The 14476-nt window shown below is 34.8% G+C and overlaps 1 protein-coding gene across 1 annotated transcript; it reads right to left on the bottom strand.

The window, feature by feature from the left end:
• Positions 1 to 456: 456 nt before the first annotated feature.
• Positions 457 to 4749, bottom strand: LOC103452623 (probable receptor-like protein kinase At5g18500). Its single transcript, XM_029091195.2, has 8 exons — positions 4219 to 4749; positions 2675 to 3336; positions 2456 to 2560; positions 2169 to 2291; positions 1918 to 2088; positions 1656 to 1785; positions 1126 to 1338; positions 457 to 945 (listed from the first exon to the last, which is right to left on the bottom strand). The coding sequence occupies exons 2-8, from the start codon at positions 3313 to 3315 to the stop codon at positions 826 to 828; spliced, it is 1503 nt and encodes a 500-aa protein (XP_028947028.1). The 5' UTR covers positions 3316 to 3336; positions 4219 to 4749; the 3' UTR covers positions 457 to 825.
• Between the last annotated feature and the right edge of the window lie 9727 nt (positions 4750 to 14476).

Raw genomic sequence — 14476 nt, 5'->3', positions numbered from 1 at the left:
TAATTTGAAGCGTTGTCTGGTTAATATTGCCAAGCATAAACAAAAAAAACAAAAAATGCATAGCCATATTCAATCCTATCTGTAAAAATACAAAGCCTTGGATTTGATCCAACGGTTTAAACTGAATGACCAACGAGCGTTAAATCAAATCGAACAATTAAATGTGTTGGTACTGTGTGTCTGCAATTACTCAAGAAAAGTTGGGAGCATGAAAGGAGAAAAATAGCCTTCCCGTGCTTAGCAATAAATCAAAGCACATGATGTGCAATTTTAGCCTCCAAAATCACATGACACGCAACCCTTATATTGAACTTGGCAATTATATGACTGCCTTTCCTTGTGCTGAGTTTCACATCTCACAGTTTGCTTCAAATGCACGGCAACATGGCTTGACATTCAACCAAGCTCCCGTCGCGGTCGTAAACCTAACACAATGCTGGTAGTAGAAACACACAATGCAAGCCAAAAACGTTTCTTCCTGTAAACTTTAGCATGTCTCAGAAAAAATCTCATGAATTACAATCACCTAAAGAAAAAAAGGAAGAGAAAAAACCGATAACTGTACACACTCGATGGCTAAGGCATCCCCTTCTAGTGCCACTCCATACACAAAAACCATCTCTCAACACCTATAAGTAGGTTTATATATTCAAAAAAACAAGTAAAAAAAAGTTCCTTTCGTTCTGGTCCTTTCCTTTATCTCGTTTCAGTTCCTTCCTTTGATCACAACTATGGTAGGCTGAAGAATATGAAAGCTTTAAACGAGTGTAACATGTCCCCTTTGATTTGTATTCCTTGCATTTCTATGATTGATTCGCCATTTGCCTATGTTCGACGGTTCCTTCTGCTATCTGTCTTTGTAGTTGGCTTCTCACTCCAATCTGTATCAGAATTTAGAGACTCGGCTTCTGTGTTCCCTGCTTGACTTCTGCGGCGTCTTCGGTCCTGAATTCCAGCCAAGTTACATTACATAGATCAACTTATGAACTCCTCAGAGTATAACGATGAGATGAATTGAAAAAACAAGCCACGCAAGCCAAAAATTCGAATGAAATCTATATTTGTGTCAAATGGATATAAGGTCTGTTTAGCATTGTTATTTCAAAGATGATTTCAGAAACGTACCTCTCGAGGTATGGGATACTCCTCCGATTCAAGCATGCGAACCACTTGACCCATCTTAGGCCTTTTATCAGAATCTGGATCTACACACCTCAGTGCAGTCAAGAGGGCTCGTTTAAGGGCACTCGTAGATGGCTTGGTCTCAATGTTCGGATCTACCAGCTCTTCTGAACGCCTGCCTCCAACCATCATCTTGAGCCAATCCACCAAATTTACCTACAAGATGCACACAGCAGGTGTAAGGGCAACTGTTACTACACAGGTATCATTCCTTTTTCTTCTTTTTTGTTCCCCTAAAGGAAGCAGATATAAAGATAGTTAGCTGTCACAGAACATATCAAACAACTCCAAGGTTTTTTTGGGGTATCCATTTGTTCGGAAGCAAAGAATTTTCCTGTGCAAACTAAAATGAATTTAAAAGCAGATTATCGAATATGACATGCATCCTTAACTAATCAATATACGAATGCAAAACTAAGATGCATATTTGATCTCCAAATTCTCACTTCAAAACAGTAACAATTTTGTCATACCTCTTGTGCTGGCCGACCATAATCCACCGGATCTCTTCCAGTGATTGCTTCCAAAATCACAACCCCAAAGCTATAAACATCACTCTTCTCATTTAGAAGGCCAGAGTTGGCATATTCTGGGGCCACATATCTGAAAAACAGAATGATGAAAGGAACCGATAAGAAAGGATTACTCTAGAATTATGATATAGTGTTCTTCTACCAACACAAGAATCTTCGTACAAGAAATTGCAACTGTTCCTAAGGGAGAAAAGGTACTCACCCAAAGGTACCCATAACTCTAGTTGTAATATGACTCTTCCCGGCACCTAGCAACTTTGCCAGACCAAAATCAGATATCTTAGCATTGAAATCATCATCAAGTAAGATATTGCTCGACTTAATGTCTCGATGCACAACTTTGGGTTCAATGGCCTCATGCAAATAAGCCAGCCTGAAATATGTGAAAAAAAGAGTCAGAAAAAGATAAACCACAAGGATGAAAAACTCAAACAAAGGTATAGGAAGACCTACGCTTTAGCGGTGCCAAGGAGAACTTTCATGCGTGCCTCCCATGTGAGATATCCATGATGACGCATCGCTCCATGAAGCCATTGCTCCAAATTTCCGTTGTTGACATATTCATAAACCAGCAACCTGAACAAAACACACATGTTTTAAGTATGAATGGATTATACATGTAACTAAGGATGTGACATAGTACTCTCTATTTTATCCAAAACAAGGTGCTCAGCAAATAATAACATGACTGCCTGTATTTTACCATGTAGAAGTCATTACATAAAATTACAGAGAAATACCTGTGGGTTCCTTCGATGCAGTATCCCAAAAGTCGAACCAAGTTTTTGTGTCGTACATGCCCAATAGCCTCAACTTCCACTCTGAATTCCTTCTCTGCTTGTCCTCTGTGTGATGATTGAAAATATATATGTTATAAGCCCAAGCAATTGAATTGTAAGGAAAACAGAAGATAGAAAAAACAGAAATCCATAAAGCTACTGAAATAAGATGCATCTTACAGGTTGTTGAGTAGCTTCTTCACAGCCACAGGAGATCCATTAATCAGATTACCCCGATAAACAACTCCATATCCACCCTCACCAATGACATTTTCCTTTGAAAACCGACCTGTTGCGAACTCAAGGTCCCTTAATGTAAACCAGTGACCCCAACCAAGGCGAGAGAATTCAGGTAGACCAGATAGAGGTGAAGGTGCAGTTATAGGCTGTGAAGAAGGCTCATACATATAAGCTGCACCACACTCATCTCCAGATTGAGAACCAACATTTTCCTTCTCCCCATTGTTAAATGAGCCTGATCGACTGCTACCATCTCCATTCTTATGGATCAAAACTTTCTCAGACTCTCTGTCACTGAATTTATCGCCAAGGGTGAGAAAAGAACTACTACGGGGTACGTAGTTATTTGCACAAGCTTGATCTACCCTAATCTCTTTGATTTCCTTTGAATCATTTGGAATTCTGCGCAGAGGAAGCATGTCAGTAGACTTTCTGGATCTCTTTCGCGAAGTAAGACAAATTGATATCACCGCAAGAATCATCACTATAAAAACTCCCACAATGATCCCCGTTAATACCCAAACCTTTAAACCGAAGACAAATGTCTTCTTGGTTAATACAGTATCAAGACCAGATGCCATTTACTCTTGATAAAAAGGACCCTGCAGAGTTCAAAACAAAGAAATTAGAAACTCCAATTCCATGCATAAAAAACTCTATCTTTTGCATATCTACCATTTTGTTACTGAATTTAACTGCTTGTCTATGTAAAATTTCACCTCTTTCAATGCCATCAATTTTTTTCTTTTCAAAGACAAAAACACATATTCACAAATTGGGAACATAATAAAAGTAAACAAAGCGGTAGAAGTTAGTGTGCTACGAAACAAATATGTAGTGCGAGAGAGAGAGAGAGCGGAAAACCAACATGGTCAGGGAAACGGACTCAACCACAATCCACAATCTCACAAAGACTACGCAGATCACATAACACCAAAGTGATCACGGAAACAAACTCAGCCTCAATATGACATTCAAACTACAAACCAAAGGAAAAGTAGGAAAAAATGCACAAAGATTTCTCCTTTCCAATTCCACCCACTTTCATACAGTGAAAACATATTAACAACAGGACCAACTAATGCATTTCCCACATCATTCCATATTGTCCAATATATACACAATCGAAAAAGACCAAAACTTTAAACATTTATTACCCAACCCAATTAAACCAATAACTGCAGAAACCCAATAAGCCTAATACAACAACCGCTTGGCTTAGCTCAGTCCAGTTCTACATTACCCACAAAAGTTGAAACAAGCATGAACTTTTAACATTCTACAGGTTAACAACAAGAACAGTAAAATCTTCAGAAACTCCATTTCCTAATCGTTTCCACATTTAGCTCAGCAAACAAACAGGGAATATATATATATATATATGTATATATATATAATGTATATATATATATATAATGTATATAAATGCAGCAAAAGTAACCATATAGAGAGGCTCCATACACTGGAAGTTTCTGAATCGGTACCTTTATTCTTCAAATTCAATTTGAAAGGCTTCTTCAACTCAATCTTCTAGATCTCCAAAGAACCCAGAAAAAACCAGCTTGGAAATGGGGCTGCTGCCACAGAACCAAATCAATCCCATTATTTGTAATGTAAATATTGGTGGGGTTCCTTACTGGGTTTTCTCAATTGGGAAATAGGTTTTTGTATCCAAGCTCAGATGGTGAGACAGAGGCAGAGCAACACTCTTCCCCACAAGCACTTGCCCCTTTGAAAAACTCCAAACAAAAATGGGGGTTCACAACTCACAAGAACAGAGGCTAATGTGTGTCTGTGCAGTCCAAGGGGAATGGAGAAGAGAAGAGGCACATGGAATTCTGGAGAGAGCAAATGGTGGTGGTGGGGTTAATAAGAAGGGGTGGAGTTGTCAGTGGTAGGTGATGAGGAGGAGGGAGAGAGAGAGAGACTGCCTTACAACATTACATACAGTAAAACAGAAGCATGAAAAAAATTGAAGCTTTCTTTTGCTGTTTCTTCAAATTTCTCTCTTTCCCTTCTTTTTATTTGTTTTAATCCTTTATAGTGATGTCTAAATGCGTGCCGAGGGTGACAGACAATCTGAAACTTAATCAGGTTTAGCATTTAACACAAGACCCTATTTTCGGTATTTTCATTTTCTCTAGAGAATTTATAATATTTTGTTCAACATGATTATATTCCAAATTACGAAAAAAAAGTGTGAACTTGAGAGTTTACAAATTCGTATTCCCTTCTTGGCATTATTTTAAGAAGAAATAACAACGTTTTCTTACGACAAAAAACGTTTTTGTTAGTCAAACATCCATTTTTAAATAAAATAAATGTATTTAAATACAAAAAGGGGTTATGATTACATGGGGGACAATTAATCAGGTGACCTTGAAGAAATGTTGAGCACAAATTGTGAAAGGAAAGCATAAAAGGGGGGGGTTCAAAGGTCAAATGAACAGACTGGACAGCAAATTAACCAAAGACCTTTTGATGCCCTAGTTATGGAAAGATTTTGTAGTGTGATCGTCATACGGAATGATACGTTACATGTCGTTATATAAATGGTGGGATACATGTGTTAAAAAGTTAATAACTTAAAAAATAAAATTTTTCATCACTTACATAAAAACACGTGGTGTACCATCCGTATTTCGATCATAATTAAAAATTTCTCATATTTATGAATATTTAATCATTTCATGAAATTTGCAAATTTTTCTTTCCTTGAGCTTTGTGAATTTCTATTTTTTTTTTTAATCATTGAGGTTGGGATGTTCAAATTTAGTAGGTCGGAATAGTCAAGGAAACAGACTGCAACTCCGTACCAAATTGTATACGCTCCTGACCCCAAAATACCCCTGATAATATACTAATATATCATCTGTTTTTGAAAATAAAATTGAAAATTATTTCTCGGGGGAAAATGCAATCTGGGTGCACCGTGCATGGGCATGGATCCGTTGAAGTTGATTTTTTGTTTTGTAACTGTTGATTAAGGTACCGTTTGGTACGTGGAACGGGACGGAATAAAGGGGAACGAGACGTTCCGTCCCACGTTTGGTGCGCCTAAAACGGGTGGAACGCGTTGTTTCCCAGGACTAATTTTGAGTGAATTTTCATTCGCCCTCATCCCCTGGAACGACTCGTTCCACATCCATGGAACACAAAATTATAACCTCTCCGTCTCCTTTTTCTTCCTCCTTGTTTCCATCCGAGGACATCTTTGCTTCCTGTCCGTTCCGTTCCGTCCTATCCCATCCGATTCCATTTTGTCTCATCCCATCTGCATACCAAACAATACCTAAGTGTTTGTATAAACTCTCGTTCACAAGATGGCCGATGTTTAACCTATTGCATGTTATTACTTATCATGAATTGGTACTCGAGCAAAGTAAATCACTACAATTCCTGACTTTTCAGCATTTATTAGGTACGTGAATTTCATCTTATAATCTATAACCCAATATCGTCAAAACCAATAATTACATCAACTAAGGAAAGTAGTACGTTGTATCCAGTTCTCATTCCACATTTCTTTTATTCATAAGTTTCTCGATTTTTTACTTCCCGTTATGTAAGTAAATATCTCATTAGGGTTTCACAATACAAGAACCAATAAGCTACTAGCTATAGGTGAAAGACCGAGAGAGTATGTATATATTATAGTCAACTAATATGTCAGCTTGCGGCATTTGCATTTCTTAGGGAACTGGATCCTCTTCTGAGCTCAGGATGGGGATCTTCATGAGTAACCCATCCGGACCGTTCAAACTTGATCCAACGGCTGTAATTATTATAACTTTTAGAGGAACCCCCTATTTGAAGCCGTTGGATTAAATTTCAACGGTCCGAATGGACTGCTCAGAAGGATCCTCATCCTGAGCTCAAGGAGGATCCAGTTCCATTTCTTAGAGCAGGATCAATCATGTTTAGCAGTAGCAGGATTGGTTGGTACAGTGAATGCAGGAGGCTGAGGACTCGATCATATACCTAGCTATAGGTTGAAATGTCAGATTGCTTCACATTTCAGATACATAGACTACATAACACGTCTCTGCTTCTTAAACTATTCATTATTATTATTATCTGCTCACTGCAATGCATGTACAGTCCATCTCCATCTGCATGACTTCACATGTTGTCCATGTTCATCATTTATTGTTTTGTTTTGTGAACCTACCTGTACAGACACCTGAATTCATGCCTTACTCCTGATCATATATGGCAATGTTTAGTAACTATAGAGCTAATTAAGTTATCGTTCAACTATTCATTTAGTGATACTTCTCTTCTCAACATTAAAAAATGTCTTAAGTTTAAATTATGAGGGAGTCATCCACAAAAATGATAATTAAAATGTTGTACTTGAATTTATTGGTTTTTGAATCTGGTCATCCACCGTATGTATTGTAAACACGCTTGTATATAGGTACCCCTTTAAATTATTAGGGTATGGAAGTACAAAACATGCATTGTGATTTGACAATTTGATTGTCGTGAAAGGCTCGATTTAAAAAATTAGTGTTTTTGTATAAATAGCACATAATAACTTCTATGGGATGATTTAATGATTGATAACGAATTCTAAGCTTGTATTAGCTTACTTATACAGAATCGTTTTTCAAATTTCATATACTTTGCACTTGGTTTTTGAGCATTGCACAAGGCTTCGCTTAAAGTGGAGAATATAGAATAAGATAATAGTGCTTTGGAAGATAAGCCTTTGTCTTTGGCCCCTTAAGACTACTTTAAAAAGTTTAAAAGAGTTCAGATTAGTCACCCAAGCATGGAATATGATTAAATAGAATCCAATGAGATTTAGGAATACCTTGACAATTACTAAATCAAACTCCCAAATGAACTTTAAGAAACCCTAAAATCTCCTGGGGGGAAAGAACAAGAAAAACCCTTTTTCTCAAGTGTGAATTAGGGTTTAGGAATCCCAGCAAGGTTTTAACGAATTGATATTTTTTACACCTGATCATTTTTATGTATTCTCTTCATTGTAATGAATATCGTATCATTTTCCAGAAAAATGAAAATGTGAATCAAGCATAAACAATATGCACATCATGAGTTGGTCAAGCAACATCCGATCTTCACTTAGTTGATCGCTGGTCTTAAGCTCAGCTCATATGAATGCAATGCCGATATATTTATAGTTAGTTCGATATTAAATCGTGAACATATATATGATAGAAGCTTCCACCTAAAAACTCACATGTTTACATCTCAACTGCCTTTCTTGTCAGTTTGAGACAACTGACTAAACAAGCCTTAATGGTGTGTTTTATCTTAGCAAAATATGGCTCTATAAATCAATGTTTTAGTTAGTCACCGCCCTATATTAAAAAAGCATAAGAACAAGCATTTGCCTCGTGTAGATGGCTCGCTATTCATATTATTTTTGCTTGGCCGGTACCAAGAACTCCTGAATAACTGTTCTTAACCACGTAAGGTCAAAAAAAATTATGTGAAACAAAATATTGAAAAAACCAATATTTCAGTTTAGTTAGTCGTAGTGCATTCGCTAGTGATTTTCTTATTGCATGTGTTAACTTCAACTCATGCGATATATAGCCGATAGAGAGAAAAACCCTTCGTCGCGGACCCTGTTTGGTCTTAGCGACAATCTCTTCCTTCCCTTTTCCTTTATGTTTATCGTATCTTCTGACTATCTATATTTTTTGGTTATGATCGCTCTCGCTCTCTTGAGAAAGTCTTTGTAGCGCCTATGACTTACTGCTCAAACTCAAATCTTTGAGTGATGGCTATTGTTCAGAGTCGAGGGAGTTGGTTTTGGGTTTCTTGTGTGGTATTGTGCACATGTCAAATGATTGTGAAGAGGAAGTTTGATACTTGTTAGAGGTGACTCATAGCAGTGCTTCTTTGCGGACAGTTGCAAGATCATCAGAGGTCTGTGCAGTCTTTTTCTCATGGTACCTTTACGGTAGTTCGACAATTTGCAAGGTTTAGTCCTTGAGGGCATTATCTTTTTTGTTGGTAGGGTCCTTCGTAACTAAGGAATTGTATGACGCTCATGAGTTTGTAACTATAAATTTGTAATGCTTTATTTAGCGTATGTAATCTCTTGATTACGTTTAACATGTTCACCTTATGTATTATTGGTCGTTGTTAATAAAATTTTTATTCAATCTCTAAAATAGAAACTACTTTGATGTGTTGTTGTCTTCCAGGAAAACTTATCCTATGGGACCAGCTCCGTCAAGATTGAATATGCTAATAAAAGGTTGGCATAGTTCTTCCCCACACGCAAATATTATTGACTTCTCACAAAAGTGTGTTAAATTTCATGCTTAATTGGGAAAAAGTAGGAAAATATCTAACAGTTCAAATGTTAACTTAAAATCGAATGATGCTAACAATGTCATCTTGTAAGCTAGTAGGTGTCGGTCACCTGTTTAATATAATATAATCATCCAATTAAGAAATTGTTAAGACAGTGGTTAGGGTTTCTAAAACTAAACAGCCAAACTTAAGTAACTATATTCTCAACATGAGTAGATAGCTACAATGTGTTATTTTTTTTATTTATACTACAACATATTTGCATTACAAGAATAATTTGATATCGAACTCATCTTTTACGAGATTCAAACTCAAGACCATTCGTTTACAAATGAAAAAATTATCACTAAACCGTACTATTAAGTGACTTAAGAGACTCTCAAAGTTTCTTCGGTTGTTAAAGAAACATTTTTCTCTATTTTTATTCTTAATTCTTGATGCAGATGCTAAAAATATATAAAGTCAGGTTTTTCTTGTTTTTTTTCTCTTTCGTCGGCAGTATAATTAGGTTTTGCAATTTTGTAGCAGCAAGGAAAATCAAGGTCAAGTTTGATCATGCATTTTGCCTTGTATTTTAATGAAAAAGTAGGAAAAAGAATGTGCTGTACAGAATCCTCAAGGGAACTCAATGTCCTATGTTTTGAGGGCAAGCGTGATATATATACAGGTTCATATATTTTATAGTCCCAAATCTTAAAGCTTAACAGGTTCTTTAGGGTTTCATACAGGTCACATAGACGATGGTCCAAATTAAATCTTCTACTTGTCTCTTAACCTAAAGCATACCAAAAAAAAAAAAAATTTGGATTGGATTACAATAATTCTGTATATACAACGATCCGCATGGCATATATAATATTACGATCAGTTTATTTCTAGTTATACTTCTTTACTAAATGATAAATTGTCGATATGATAATAAGCTATTGATAATATTAGTAGATGACCCTATCGAAATAGAATATGCTCTTTACCATAAAGATAAATGTAGTGAACTAATAATATATATACTTTATATGATACTCTATGTGATAGACATGTTAATATAATGTATCAGTTTATCTAACAATATAACTCATGTTTTTTATTTGTATCTAAAAAACTAAATTATAAACAGCCTAAAATTACGAGCTCAAAGGTCAATACGTGTGTTATAATTTGAGTGAATTGAGAGTGGCAAACCCAATCAACTTTTCTTATATAGATTTGGTTCCCAATATATTATGAAGCCAAACTTGATCAACTAAAAAGGAATCTTTGATGTTGGTAGTTAGAGCAAGGCTTGGACAGGATGATAGGAAGAAGCCAATGGGCATTTCAAACTCTAATTTATTCTCATGATCCCCAATTTGCATGCTCTTGGAATTTTCATGGAAGAAGAATAATGTTTAAATTAGCATGCTTATGCACTTGTACATTTAATTATCTAAACAACTTATTAACACTATTCTCTTTATCAACCAAAAGAGACTAAAACTAAGAAAATAACCAAAATAAAAATTATGGGCAATATAGTTATTTAAGCACAAAAAAATTTTATTGTTTTTTTAAAAGGAAAACTAATGAAAGGGCTTGAAAACTTTGAGTTTTTACAATAAAGACAAAATAAAGGGTAAATTGAGTTTGACTTTTTAGTGTTAAAATGTGGTTTTTCGTTAAAGTGAACAATACCGTGGGCTTTTCGTTAAAACTCATTTTTTTTAAAGCCTCATAGCTAGGTAACTATATCAGTTGCCCTCATTTTATCTTCCAAGTTTTTCTTCCAAATAAAATAAACTTTTAGTGACGAAATAGTCGCTAAAGATGTGAATAATCTCTTCAGCAACGAAAAATTGTTCAAGGTCGACATCAAAAAACTTTAGTGACCATATTATATTTTCTCTCATTGTAAATGTTATTCTCAAAATATTAAGCACATACATAACGTGTGTACAATTGGTAAAGATATAATGTGACCTGAAAATGGTTTAAAATAGTAATTATGCAGCTGATGACATATTGCATCAGTTGTTGAAACAGCAACATCTGTTTCTGTTTAGATAATATACGGTTGTTAGCTGGGAAGCATCAACTTATGTTACTGATTTGATTAATTTATAATTAATGCAGTTTTAATGCAATAATTAATGAAATAAATTTTTCTAATGAAATTATATTTTCCCCTAATTATATTATTTGGAATTTTCTATTAACCTCCAATCTCCAACGTTGTTGTTGATGTGGCTCATTCCATTGAACTTTTGACACCATAATTGCAAATCTCACAGAATTTTTAGGCCTAACTATGACATAATCACTTAATTTTTTGTTTATGGTTTGTAAAGCCCTCCACAGTGATTTAGGTGAGTGTGATACATATATATAAGAATCAAATATCTAAGTTTGATTACTGTAATACTATTGTTACACTAGTATGAGTTCATTGGTAACACACTCTTAAGTTTGATATATCGAACTCGTGAGTTCTTTAAATTGGTATTACACTCAATTTTTCTCCGACTGTAGAAGAGTGATTCCTAATTTTCCATATGAATTCAATATGGTTGTGTCACACTCCCTTTTTCCAGCTTAATGATGAAGGCTAAAAAAATTGGACTTGGAGCACTTACTTCAAGATAAACTTCTTCTGTTTAGAAAGATACAGAGGAACAACTTAGGACCCCAGAATACTACTTCTGTGTTGGGAAAGACACTTGATTTTGTGGCCGTTGGATGTGTTCAAAGTTCTTGAGGCCCAAAATTTGAAATGTGTTTGAGTCCGCCCAAAAATAGTAAGGCCCAAATTAAATAAAGGGATTCTAGACTTGTTTTCTTTTCTATTCTGAATTTAACAAACTATTGTTCATGAAATTTGAACTTAAACTTCCTTCAATAAAGTGAAATATGAGGTGCCACTAGACCATGTGGTCATGGACACAAATAGCTCGAAACCAATAATACTACTTAGACACATAAAAAAACTATATTGTCGACCACCTTTCTTCTATAGATGGACTTCACAGTTGTGTGTAGAATTCACCTATGTTAAAAAAGTAGTCAGCAATGTGGTCAATTTTATGTGTCTAAGTAGCATGGTTGGTACAACTCCTTTCGAATTGTTTTAATGCAATGTCTTGCAAGATGTTTTCAAAAAGTTTGTTACTCAAGTGGTTAAGAGTATTTACATTATATTCGACGACATCATGTACACTTTGGGATTCCCTCTCTATCATATGCCAAGAACTATATACACCATCATTCAACTAGACACGTAAACAGATCAAGTCAAATGTCATTTCATATCCTATTAATTGTATCGAATTCAGGTTAGAAGCCAAAAATGGTGCTTCTTCTTGTAGCGTTTATTAAGATATCTCCATAAGAAGGCTTTTGGGATGGGATTAGAGAAATAATGTGACCTAAAAATGATTAAAAATAGTAATTATGCAGCTGTATTAGAGTAGTTGGCCTGTCCGATGATTCCAATTAATTGTGATGTGTGATGTTAATTTAATTTGTTTTCAGTCGTGGTCCAAACCCTATATTCTAAATTTCTCTAGTCCCATCCACTTTCTGACCATTAATTTGTTGATGAAAATTTATCAAACTGCACGCATTGCTCGAGGGATTTCAACAGCTACATCTAAAATGTCTATACAGACGCTTGAATCCCATTAGTGAATAGAAAGTTAGATGTATATATTCCATCATCTTGTCTTTGTCCATGAATATTCATGAAAAAAGACCCCTCATAATACAAATTGCAAGAGTTTTTGGCAGGAATATCAAATATCAATTGCATTACTTTCATTGAGCCATCGAATTTGATTTTGACTCATTCATGCTGCGAGCCTTGTTAATTATTGTCACATTACACTTGACCAACTAATGTGAGATCGATTTATAGAACTTTGTGTTTATAATAAGAAATGTTTATATTATAAATCATTATGTAAATATGTTCTCTACAAAAAATCAATTAAAACTAACGTCATTTAGTCATTCAATAGGCAAGACTTCTCTTTTCAAATCAGGAGAGACAGGCTTATAATTACTTAAATAAGTAGGCAAGACTTTCCTTTTCTTCCAACCTAAAATCAATTGGCAGTACAAGAGAGTCTCTTAGGATTATTTAAATCAGTAAGCAAAACTTCTCTTTTCAAATATAGAATTCATACTTGTTGGAAATTTGAGTAGTTTGAGTATAAATTTCTTTGTCCCACATTGGCCATTCCCAAAAGATTTTATCACTTTATAAGGCTTCGTCCTTTAGAGAAAGTGATTGGAGTAATAGGCATGGAGACTAAAATTGGGCTCATCCTTGGGGTTGGGCTTTGGGGTGTACTAATTAATTGGTAATTAATATATAATTAATTATAAATAATATATATTTAATTGTCAAAAGATGGGTGGGGCTCTTGGGCTCTAATAATTAAATTATTTAATTAATTATTTTTTGGATTTACTTAATTATTTTTAATTAAATTTGAATTTAATTATTTATTTATTTTTTATGAAAAGATTCATCCTTTCAGATGAAGTCTGAGAGTTCTTTCTGAACACAGAGTAAAGCACCCCTCTGAAGAGATGTCTCCCAACAGTCACACCCCATTCTCATACCTGTTGCAAACATGCATCTATCTGATATATATACATTCATCTGCATGACATTTAGAATACAAAAAAAAAAAAAAATCATAAATCTTCTCCTGCAATCATAAACATCCTTTATGAGAGAACCACATTAATATTCGCCAGAAGTCAATTTTCCGGTGCTGGAATTTCTGACTTAGATCATTGAATCCTGGTGAAGCAGACGTCCGTAGAACTACAAGCACTGAGTAGGGGCGAAATTTTTGTTTCAAGGACATTACGGTACGCAAGCCTCAATCTTTTATTACTCTGCTTAATTAATATTTCATCTTGTTGAGTCTCTGGAATACATTTATTCGTATTTATTATTAGCATATTTATTTTATTACGGATTGTTGACATATATCCAACAATACTCACAACAATATACTAATGTCAATTATCATCCCATACCTAGCTAAGAAAATTGTATTTTGCACCCGATCATTACATGAAAATTGATCATACAAAATACTCCTTGATCAAAATATATTCCCAATTACACTCAAGTTTTTGCCGACTAAATCAATTCAATTTGTTGAAAAGTTATGGAGAATCACAATGATCAACTCTAGAGTACTCTGTGAAATTAAATATACTATGGAGCACCATAAAATATTTAGATTATAGCTTGACTAATTGAGTTTTTTTTTTTTTTTTTTCTGATAAAAACTACTAATTGAGTTTGTTGTGGTTAGAATGTCATTACATCAGAATTCATATACAGCTAGGGCAAAGCCAAAATATACACTAACCACTATTAGGAAGGTCAAAAGACTCCAAACTCCAATATATATTATAAAGGGGAACCTCTCTAGGTTCTAGCCATTC

This window comes from Malus domestica, chromosome 13 (genome assembly GCF_042453785.1).
Source record: "Malus domestica chromosome 13, GDT2T_hap1".
In the NCBI taxonomy this organism is placed as follows: Eukaryota; Viridiplantae; Streptophyta; class Magnoliopsida; order Rosales; family Rosaceae; genus Malus; species Malus domestica.
The sequence above is the reverse complement of the archived record's forward strand: the minus strand, read 5'-3'. Positions and strand labels throughout refer to the sequence as shown.

Bases quoted from the DNA above. Each gene is read 5' to 3' on its own strand.
- LOC103452623 (XM_029091195.2), bottom strand. From the start codon at position 3,315: ATGGCATCTGGTCTTGATACTGTATTAACCAAGAAGACATTTGTCTTC. The intron at 2,089-2,168 runs GTAGGTCTTCCT...CACATATTTCAG, and splicing joins CTCCTTGGCACCGCTAAAGC to GCTGGCTTATTTGCATGAGG. The intron at 946-1,125 runs GTACGTTTCTGA...GCTGGAATTCAG, and splicing joins AGTATCCCATACCTCGAGAG to GACCGAAGACGCCGCAGAAG.